The sequence below is a fragment of the Papaver somniferum genome, chromosome 1 (assembly GCF_003573695.1).
Source record: "Papaver somniferum cultivar HN1 chromosome 1, ASM357369v1, whole genome shotgun sequence".
In the NCBI taxonomy this organism is placed as follows: Eukaryota; Viridiplantae; Streptophyta; class Magnoliopsida; order Ranunculales; family Papaveraceae; genus Papaver; species Papaver somniferum.
Genome location: NC_039358.1, coordinates 55,304,914 through 55,316,358, shown reverse-complemented (window position 1 = coordinate 55,316,358; position 11,445 = coordinate 55,304,914). Strand labels below are relative to the sequence as shown.

The window sequence follows — 11,445 nt, the reverse complement described above, 5'->3', positions numbered from 1 at the left end:
ATAGTGTACCTCTATCCCAGTAAATGCTTTCTTCTGTTGTTCATAAGCAGTTTGAACATTAGTAGAGTTTGATGAATACCTAAATCGACACCTTGGAGCAAAATGACCTTTCTTGTAACAAATCTGACAAGGAATTTCATCAGGTGAAAATTTCTGAGCAGGATTGAACTCTGCTTTCTTGAATGTATGATTTTGATTAGGGACAGAATACGTATTGACAGGTGAAGGTGAAGATGAATAATAGGTATTGACAGGTTTCTTTGATGATGATGCGGGTGGAAAATTAGATCTTCTGAGATAGAAGGCAGAATTTGTTGGATCAACTACAAGAGGTGAATAGTTTTGATCTTGCTCCTTGAGTCATTGTTCATGTTGCAGAATTCTGGATCTCAATTCACAAAACATAAGAGGTGTTTCCATGTTCTGAATTGTAATGAAGAAAGTAGAATATTCTCGTCCAAGACCATTCAAAGTATACATCACCAAATCTGAGTCAGGCACCGGTTCACCAATTTCGGCTAGAGAATCAGAAATAGTCTCGATCTGATGAAGAAACTCAAAAATGGAAGTATTACCTCTTCTCAGCTGATGTAATTGACTCATGAGTTGAGATTTTCTTGCAAAGAATTGTTGTGTGAATAATCGAGAAAGATGGTCCCATTTGTCTCTAGCAATTGGCTTTCCAAGTAACTCAGTAGCTAATGAAGGAAGTATAGTTGCATTAATGCAAGATCCTACAAAATGATCTAGAGCTCTCCATTCCAAGAACAAAGGATTTAGTACTGGTAGGTTTCTAACATTCAAGAATGGAAATTGAGTTCAATTGAACCATCAACATACCCAAACAAGTTTGTGCTGATAAGAATTGAAGATAGTTGATCTCGCCAGACTAAGAAATTAGATCCATCGAGTTTAGCAGATACAAAGTTTGAAATATTTGGTATTGGAAGTTGAAAGCAATGAGGAGAATATGTTGGTGGTGGATCTTGATGATGATATGGTGGTGGTTGATTTTGATATGACGGTGGTTGATTTTGATTATTAGGTGGTGGTGGTGGTGGTGGTGGTTGAATTGGAGGAAAATTAGGTTCTAAAATTGATGAAGAAGGAGGAATAATGTTGTTACCTGAGATGTTATTGTTGGTGCCTGTGTTGTTTGAAGTAGAACCTGAGTTGTTTGCGGCAGAAGTCATTGAGTTGTTAGTCTCTCTCACCATGAAAGATGAAGAAGAATGCTTCAGATAAGTTGTATGTAGAAGAACACTGGATCAACAATGGTGTCCGATACCATGAAAGATCTCTCAAGATCTAAAACTGAGTTGTGAAGAACCGATTTATGTTGTAGAAACAGAAAGAGTTGTATTGAATCTTTATAAGTTGTTTTTACAAGAAAAGCAGATTAACCCGATAAAGAAGAAGGGACAAGATACTTATAGTATCAATACAAGGCTCGATAGCTACTAATGACAGACTGTTAAAAAACAGTTAGACAGTAAGCTGTCACAGGATACATGGCAGAGAATGAGTGATTACTATGACATTTACTGAGAGTGACGTGGATGAAGCAGTAACTCACTCTTACAGTTCTTATCCTGAGTATTGCGATACATGAATTTACACGGGTACAGTTAGTGGGGGATAAGATAATTATTTATTTTTCATCAGCAAATTGGTGTGATGATCCATATTTGAATTATATATCTATAGTGCGGTGACCACTGTTTGGGTTGAACCTTTCTTTGAGCTATTTTTGACATATTAATTCTTGTCAATGTGCAGGTGGTTCTTAAGCCGGAGATGAATGGTGTAATGCTAGAAATAGTACTTTAGTGGAGGTTGTTGATAAAAAGATTAATAAATAAAAACAATATACAAAAAATAAAAATAAAAAGTCCCGCAAAGAAGAAGTATTGGGGTATGATGAGCTTTCCACCTTTGATTAGTTTTTGAAATATGATACAATCCGAATGGAGAATGCGTCTCTAATCATTCCTCACTGTTGATGTACAGAATGTCGTCCTTTGATATCTGTGCCGGTCGGTTGTTTGTTCTATTGGCTCTCCTTCTACCAGGATTTGATTCACCTCGCTTCTTCAAGACAAACGCCGAATACAGGTAGGCTACTTCCCATTCATCTGGTGACAGAGTGCATGTGACCTGATTTCCATCACTCAAAGCACCAAGGCGCCGCATAAGCTCAGCAAATTCTGGCCTTTTCATGTACTCGTCCACGAATTCATGGAAATTCTTTACGAAAACAAGCTCCAAACCATACTCTTCTGCCAGTGACTTGAAAACAGGAAAAGGAACTATCCATTCAGGACAATCCACAGCATCCTCTAAATGGAACTTGTACTTTATACCAATCGGAGTAGATGAATTAAACCTCTTCTGATCATATTCCTCGTCAAAACTTATCGAGTACACGCTGTTGCCAAAAGTCAGTCCCTGCGCTTCTCTAAGCTTTTGTGTAATGACATTCGCATCTGGCATTGTACCAATGAAAATCCCGCCTGGACGAAGCGAGGCAGATACATTGGCCAAGGCTCGCCTTGCACGAGCCTCAGTAGACCAAGAGTAATGCATGGCAAACTGGCAACTGCAAATATCAAATGGCCCATCATCCCTCAAAACTGTATCCAAGCGCACCTCAAAGCAATCAGCACATAAGAGGCGTGCAGGGAACGTAAACCTACTGCGACCGCGACGCTGATGATGATTGTTTTGATCCCCGTTGTAACGTGTTCTACAGTCTTGTATGGAGCCTTGGGCTATATCAATTCCAACATAATATCCAACCCTTGCTTTATCCCACTTGATCAAATCACCACCCTTGCCGCAAGCAAGATCTAGAACAACATCTCCAGTGCGAGTGTAGAGGTGAATCAAAACACTTTTAATCCAATTATTAAGCTTTTTCAAATGGATGATTGGACTGGCTTCTCGTTGTGAATAAGTCTGATTCGACCTTGCACTGTAATGGTCGGCAACTCGTCGTGCCAAATCCTTATCTTCTTCTTCTTTATACTGCGAAACACCATTACGATCTATTCTTTGAGAAGTTGAAGCAGATTCATATGCTCTCCTCATCATTGGGGTTTTGATTGATGGAATCCGAAGCAAAATAAGAAAATTACAAGAGGATTTCAGATTTTTCTCGTGTGATATATGAAAGAGGAGCTTTAGGATGAATTTGTATTTATAGCCTAGGCTTGATGCACGGTTTGAGAAACTTGCCAAATATTAGGAATGCCATGCAGGAATTATTCTTGTTTTAGGAATTATTCTGCCATACAGATTCGGTAAGTTTCGTAGAGGCCTAGAAAAGATTTTATAGTTCTTTCCTTTTCTTCTACTATCCATTCCAAGGATATCTCCAACTTTGGGCGTTCTTCTATATACCCCAGAAATACTAATTATACCCCTTTATCTATATACCCCCAACATTTATCTACCTACTCCATCAAATTCAAAAAATAATTATATCCCCGAATAACAAATCAGAGATAAAAACACAAACCCATCTTTATTACAGAGTTTTTGTTCTTCTTCCTTCTCTTTGTAAAAGTCTCGAACTTTAAATTTTATTTTGGAATTTGTTCACTTCCTCTACACAAAACAATGAAATGTCTGAAGCTAATGTTAGCTCGCAAAAAATCCTAATCTTGGCTTTTTGGTTCTTTTCTTTGGGAATAAAAATTTTCGTCTGGTTAATTTCTTGTTACTGTATCAATAGTGATGGATGAGGAGAATTAAAATGAATAGTTTGTAGAGGTTATCAATAAAACAATCATGATTCATGAACTCATGATCATTGATATTAATTTTATGTTATACTTTATTTACCCTAGTTTGAAAACTTATTGTTTTGTAAAACATACCTTCTTCGTTTGATAAAATGCCTTAAAGATTTTCTTTGCAATCGATTGTAATTGAAGGATTCTAAAGATATTTTGATTTGTGGGTTTTGTTTAAACATGATTTGATAAAATGTCTTACGGTTCATCTTAATATGATTCAATCCCCGGACCTTCCAAATGGGATTCTAACGATTCCATAGTTGATTTACCTAGTTAGGGTTTTCTATGTTCTTCCATAAGATATAATATTTTTAGTATATAATCTCACAATTAATCTCACAGTCAAAATAATATTCTATATTTGGAAGAAAGATTTTGCGTATTTAGAAATATAATTTTACGTCTGTATATACGGTTGTATAATAAATTTTTGAAAGGGGGTATCAATCTCAAAATTTTGAATAATTTCATGATTTTCATGTTAACCAAATTAAAACTATCATAACTAACTAATGGGAGTACCGTTAGTATTTTACGGGGTATATAAAAGAAGCCCTATTTAAGGTTCGGGAAGAAAAGATTGTGCGCTCCTAATTTTTCGGTAAGAAGGACATGGAACAGATTTATGTTGCTGTTGGTGTTTTAGTATTAACTCTTGTGCTTTTCTTTATGATTCGCTTATTTAAGCGTTCCAAATCTATTACGATTGTTCTTGCTGGGTTAAGTGGGAGTGGGAAAACTGTTCTCTTTTATAAGCTTCCAGATGGTCAGAAGAACTCAGAAACAAAACTGTTACATCCATGGATCCGAATGAAGGAAATTTTGTGCTGCACTCTGGATTCTCTAAGAAAGGCAAGATAAGGCCTGTCCGTGTAATTGATGTTCCTGGACACTCTCGACTTCGAGCAAAGCTTGAAGAATACTTGCCTCAAGCAGCTGGCCTTATCTTTCTCGTCAATGGTGTGGGCTTTTCAACAAACTGTCGTGCAGCTGCGGAGTACATGTATGAAATCTTGACTAATGCGCATGTTGTCAAGAAGAAAGTTCCAGTGCTTATAATGTGCAACAAAACCGACAAAAAGAACGCCGACACCAAGGAGTTTATCAGGAAGCAACTAGAGAAGGAAATAGACGAGTTGCGCGCATCAAGAACTGCCATATCTGCTGCTGATATGTCTACTGAGTATGCAGTCGGTGCGGCTGGCGAGACTTTCAAGTTTGGAGAATCATCTGGGCTCACAGGGAAAATATCACAGGTTGAGCTTTTCATAAGAGAACATGTGTTGATCTTTTTAGTCAGAACTTCCTCTGATTTTGACCTTTCTTTCTATTCATTCTATGTTTCTCAAAAGCTACAAAGTTTTGCTTAATTTCTGGAGTCGCTTGCTTACAACTCCGAAGCTCTACTACAGAGTTGTAGGACAATTTGTGTTGTTAATGCCTTCATGACCCTGAAATGATCCGTGTAAAATTAATGACCTTATGGATGGTTTCTACTTGGTTTACCCTATGAATGGGCTAAAATCAAACTTAATTTGATTGTTGAATGGAAAACAAATGAACTGAAAATAAGTTGCTGTTGCATATTACATGGGCTAATAACAAGTAAAATTGGAATAAAATTTAATTTAGTACAGTTCTCCTCTACTAAAAATGAACCGAGTTAAATCAAGGGACGGGCCACAGACTCAATTGGCCTGGCCCCTTCATAGGCCCGTCCCTAGCTTTGAGCACGCTGGATCCAGTTAAGTTTGGTTTCTGCAGTTCTGCTGCATTCCGTGTTTCTTGCTGGATACCCCGTCTTTGAGCAGGCCAGGTATGGTTAAGTTCGGTTTCTGCTGCTTTCTGCGTTTCTTACTGGATAGAAGTAGGGATGAGCCTGCATGACATTAAATAAGCAAAACCATAAATCACGCTTATTTTGCGTGAAGAAATTCATTTGTAAACCCGCATGGACATTATTAGGCCCAATCGCATTGCCCAACAATTTCATATGTTGTACTCATTTGTTGGTCAAGTGTCGGATGGAACATGGATACAAACTGGAAAAGGTTGGCGTGATGACAGTGACAAGAATTCACAGAAGTTCAGAACAAGGTAGCGAGAGGTTAGGGAATTTTACCATAGCTTCAGAACAAGGTAGCGAGAGGTTAGGGAATTTTACCATAGCTTCTTTCGCAGTTGGCCTCTCCTGATGATCATACTGCAGTAACTTGTCAAGAAAGTCGACAGCCTAAAACAAAATGCCAGTAAAGTTAGTAAATGTGCTAAGTTGGATAAAACAGTTTCTACCTACAACTGCTAAAAGAAAAAATTAACCTCAGGAACTGCCAAATGTTGGTTATCAGCATTAATGAACTTTGTCAATGGTTTCCTACTGTGCCTGAAAACAAACAAACAAAAAAAGAAAAAAAAATCAATATTTCTAGGTAGCATTATTACAAGTACACAGTTGCGAAACATGAGTTTTTAGGGCTATTCTAATAACCTCCCGACGAGGGCCTCTAGGTGTGGGTCCAACTCCAAACGATATTTCTTCAGGTACGAGTGCAATTCATCCGTTCCAAGTACCTGTAGAAGTAAAATGAAGATAATTAGAGTTTCAGCAGATACAATGAATAAGAATATGATTTGAAATCAATTATCAAACGCGGACAATTAATTAAATACCTTGGCAATTTTGACTAGTTGATCATAATTATCGTGTCCATAGAAAAATGGCTCTTTGCGAAATATCTGCAAAGCACAAGAATAACCAGTAAGGAATGGTAAGAGCAAAAACGATAAGCCTTGTTAAAACCTAAAAAATGCCCGGACTGAAATAGAACAAGTTTAAGATAACTAATATACAGGCCACACTAAAATTTCCAATCCATGTATGAGCAGTGACCAACCACTGGATTATGAAACTCCTAGGCCATTTCACAGATGATCATTGCTCAGTGTTGATTCTTAAAACACAGGCAGGAAAATCAGGGGGTCACCTATTAGATTTAAATCATCAAAAAGGTTAAGGAACCAGTGGCCATCCCCAGATCACCCAGTTTCCTAGGGTTTGGTAATCCAAGAGATAGCCCACATTGCAAGGTGGGTCTGGACACCTGTTCATATGGATACTGTGCCATTACATGAACTGCCACTTTCAAAGCACAAGTTTTGCAAATACTCACCATTCCAGCAAACATACAGCCAAGGCTCCACAAATCCAAAGAGTAATCATAGTCTTGCAAATCAACAAGAAGCTCTGGACCTTTGAAGTATCTGATAACCAAAAACAGTTAATAGCCACAAAAGAAAGGTGAAAGGAACAAGGCATACAATAATAACACAACCAAGACAAATAGGATCCCTGATAACCAAAAACAGTTAATAGCCACAAAAGAAAGGTGAAAGGAACAAGGCATACAATAATAACACAACCAAGAAAAATAGGATGCCTGATAACCAAAAACAGTTAATAGCCACAAAAGAAAGGTGAAAGGAACAAGGCATACAATAAAAACACAACCAAGAAAAATAGGATGCCATGTGAAGGGTACAGACTGGTAGGTTAGTTCAATAAGCAGAAAAGCAAAGTTTCTGTTTTGCATTTGTGGCACAGTCAATTTTAGTAAGACGTGTTAAATAGAACATTCAAGCTTGTATTACTTAAATCAATGTATCATGATGGACCTCGTCAAAGTCAAATACAGCTTAGACTAAAGGCTAACAAACAAAACATGCAAACAAGAACTCAAGCCACTCGCCCGCTTCAACACTGTTGCTTTGTTGTGGCTAAGTTTTCAGGGCTATATGATGTACTAGCTAAGTTTTCCGTTGGTTTCCTATAGATATTTGTTTAGCGCTTATCCATCTCGCCGGAAAACTCATCACCTAATTGATAAAGTTCACAACGAAAAATTTATCCATTGTTTTGCTACAACAGTACTTTCAAGTACTTGACAATCAATCAGCATTAGTCTCTCTACATTAGCATATTAAGCTTTAATTTGAAAGTGTGCAAAATATCAATAGAGCTTCTTCAGGAGCTTATACTTGAAAGTACTGTTATAGCAAATACACCGTTTTCAGATACCTACTAGCAATTAAGTCCAACATAATCTGCTCCCTTCAACTTATAAGGTGATAATGACCGCAGTATATCATCCCAAAGTGCTACTAACAGTAAAGTTCGAAAATCCACCAAAAATGCTTGCTAATAAGCAATTATATACTATTTTTATTCAGATACATGTAAGCTGGCAGATCATCACGAGAGAATGGCGGCTTGTATAGAATACATAACCTAACATAATCGAAGGTAAACAATAGGAAGCAAACACACCTTGAAGCAACGCGAACATTGTATTCAGTCCCAGGATGATAGAACTCCGCAAGACCCCAATCAATAAGTCGAAGTTTTCTTTGCTCGTGATCAATCATTACATTGTGAGGCTTTACATCTCGATGCATAATACCTTGAGAGTGACAATAGTCTAGTGCCTATATAGAGAAGCGTAGGTTAGACAATGAACGAAATCAAAATCAAAATCAAATAAGTGGCAACCAAAATATTCTGAATTTACATACGATTGCTGTTCTAGTGGAGGTTGCAAACTGGAAGTGGCTGAAATTTTGAATAAAACAGACAAAAAATAAAAACGGAAAGAAACAATGCAGGAATGTAACAAGATACTAGCGGTCAACATTGACCTGGACAAAATGGTAAACATATATCAATTATCTACCATCTTTATTGAGGCTATAACTAATCACATCCATATAAGTAGTCGGGTCATTTCAGTCGAAGCCTTTCCTAAAATTTCCATAGTCTCCCTTTAAGCATATGAAGATCAGTTTGTTATACTATATTGAGGAATTTGAGGAAAAATAATAAATTAAAGAATGAGCTTTACCATGTAGATCAAGAACAACCTTTTGTTAACCATCAAGCGATCCCTAAACCCAACACATATAGGGAGTACGTGCAGCACGCACACACATATCATAGTTATACATAAGTTGCCTAGAGGTGCAATTTTAAGTGCCAAAAAGGAACACAGTGGGCAGTTTTTCCCATTATCATGGAGGAAGAATGCTACCAATTCAGATGCAGTATAGTGAAGCTCGGGTTTCAAACAAGTTTCTCCAGGAACAGTCACGAAATAATGGAAAATAAGTGTTCTTTAGCCGTAATTAAAATGCACAAATGTAGAACTACTTGCCTTGAGCAGTTCATAGATGTAATATCTGATGTCGTAATCTGTCAGTGTTGGATAAAGAGCTTTGAAATCAGTATTGTTGACATGTTCAAATATTAGACTAGGAGTCTTCGATTGCTGATCTCTGACAATATCCAACAATTTCACAATATTTGGACCACCACATAGATTCTGCAGTATCTTGATTTCCCTCTTTATCTGCAGTTCCATTGGAAAAATAATCAAATTAGAGATGCAAACTCAATCAGCAATCTATAACGTGTCAGTAATGCAACAATCTAACAAAGAAAGAAAAAACAATCAGCTCTAGATGAGCTTGCATATCATTCTGTAGATAAGTTTCACACTTTGCCTCATGAGAGACTCATAAATGACTTGCTCTATATACTGCATCAGCAAATCCATCGATAAATACTTAAACACCGAAGTTTGATACCAAAACAACCTCAATCTTAATGCTATTCAGTGCAGATGGTCAATTTGTTAACCATCGTAGTTGCTAGTATTTCAAATCGCATTACAAACCCTAATCTCGTTCTTTGATTCTGGGTTCCAACTAAAATTAACTTATCTAAACAAGATCAATTTTTTCTGTTAATTAGGAAATCACAACAAACAAAAACAAGAAATTGATAACAACCAAGATTTGGGATGGAAAAAAGAACTGACCTTTTTCTTCTTAACAGGTTTAAGAATCTTAATAACACAACGTTCATTAGTATCACAACGAACACCTTCAAAAACCTCACTATATTTCCCCCTTCCGACCTTCTTTACCACTTCATAATCATCTTGCTCTCTATAACAAACAAAACAACCAAAAATCAAAAATTAAAACTTCAAGAAAACGTAAAGTATATCACCAGAATCGAATTAATTAGCTTACCCCCATTGAACGGTAAGAGATTCGTAATCAGAATACTCTTTAGGTCGAACAACGTTAACATCAGTATAAACCCTGGCTTTTGAGGTGGCACCAGGCCTCCTGATGGATTTTCCAATTCGCTGCGCCAGATTTCCAGATGGGGGTTGGTAATATTTAATAAAAATCGAAACTTTGCTTCAGTTTCTGATGGGTTTTCTTGTGAGAAAGAGAGATTTAGATATTACAGAGGAAGGAAGGAAGGAGGGAGAAGAAGAAAACCTTGAAGAATCAATTGAATTCAAGGAGAGGGGCCTTCTCTCTCTCTCTCTCTCTCTCTCTATCTTTGCATTGCTGTCGGCTGTTGATTCCCAAAATAATTTATTCATTTTTCTAAAAGAAATTACCTAAATCTGTCGTTATTTCAACCCAACATGGATATGGTTAAATCAACCCAATTTTTCGGATTTCGGCCGATGAGGACATGATCGATTATTATCCGTTGAACGTTGTTGAGATGCAGCACGACGGCATTCCGGTCTGCGCCTTTCGCTGCTTGTTGGTGCCAGTGGAGCCAGTCGCGTTGTGCGGATGAAACACGGCACTGGGTCTGTGATTGTCACGCTGCTTTTATTTGTGCCAACGGAAGCGATTGTCGCGTTTTTATAATTTTGTGATTGTATTGTCATGTTTACGTGGGAGTTCTTTAACTATACTTTGCAGAGTATTGAATGCTTTTGAGAACAATGAGAAAAGCAAAATGCAATTTAGTTCTCTGGTTGGTTGGCAGTTATGGAATTTCGTAGGATCAGCGTATTGAGATGAGAATTGTGGAATGAGTTTATAGGAATCAACAACAATTTCAATACATATACATTTGCGCAACAGAAATAAGTATTAAGTTTAAGTATGGATTATTTGAGACCCAGAGTCATGGACCATATAAGTGTGTAATTTTTATTGAGATGATCCACAATTAACTACACCACACCACTGGGGTTCTTCGTGACCGATAACTTGCCATTGTAAGTGTATTTTAAGGCATCAGGTTTCCTGATTAACCGGTGTCTCGCTGGTACTTCTCTTGATTTAGGACGAATATCCTGCATGTCAACAGATGTATTCAATAACACGGGTTCAAGTTTCAACAAATATTAAGGATAATTGATAGTATGAATAGTAATTTGAGCGATACGCTAGTTACCTGGTTAAAAATGTTGGGCGTAATAATCAAAAAGAAGAAAAGTCAAATGGACATGAGTTATTGATACTTAGCTTATTTGTAAAGGAAGTGATTGATACGGATGAGCTTCCCAAATCACCGCAATGACAACATGGAAAAACTTCGTGAACACAGAGATAGTCATGTGTTCAACACGCTGTCCTTAAGACATTAACTCCTGGCTACACTCAAGAGTGATGCTATAGCCCTACAAGACAGATGCCTTCAGAATTAAACTCCCTACTACACCTACTACTATCATATGTAGTATATGCTCAACTTGAGCTTGGAAACTCCAAAAAAAACGTCAATAAAATCACGAAAGCTTAAGAAACAAATAGAAAAATATTTTCATTGGGT

General features: G+C 37.2%; 2 protein-coding genes and 1 pseudogene across 2 annotated transcripts; 1 reads left to right on the top strand and 2 right to left on the bottom strand.

Moving 5' to 3' along the window:
* Positions 1-1,897: 1,897 nt before the first annotated feature.
* Positions 1,898-3,227, bottom strand: LOC113329135 (mRNA cap guanine-N7 methyltransferase 1-like). Its single transcript, XM_026576096.1, has one exon. It carries the CDS (start codon positions 3,091-3,093, stop codon positions 1,987-1,989), a length of 1,107 nt encoding a protein of 368 aa, XP_026431881.1. The 5' UTR covers positions 3,094-3,227; the 3' UTR covers positions 1,898-1,986.
* A 1,185-nt stretch (positions 3,228-4,412) lies between these two features.
* On the top strand, positions 4,413-5,170 carry LOC113313289 (annotated as a pseudogene).
* Positions 5,171-5,294: 124 nt separating this feature from the next.
* LOC113313200 (casein kinase II subunit alpha-like) lies at positions 5,295-10,063 on the bottom strand (the record flags this gene model as incomplete). Its single annotated transcript, XM_026561972.1, has 10 exons — positions 5,295-5,679; positions 5,965-6,033; positions 6,120-6,183; positions 6,289-6,371; positions 6,471-6,536; positions 6,971-7,061; positions 8,125-8,282; positions 9,005-9,199; positions 9,671-9,800; positions 9,888-10,063. Coding segments are annotated over 10 exons (1,089 nt in total), but the record flags the coding sequence as incomplete, so codon positions are not given.
* Between the last annotated feature and the right edge of the window lie 1,382 nt (positions 10,064-11,445).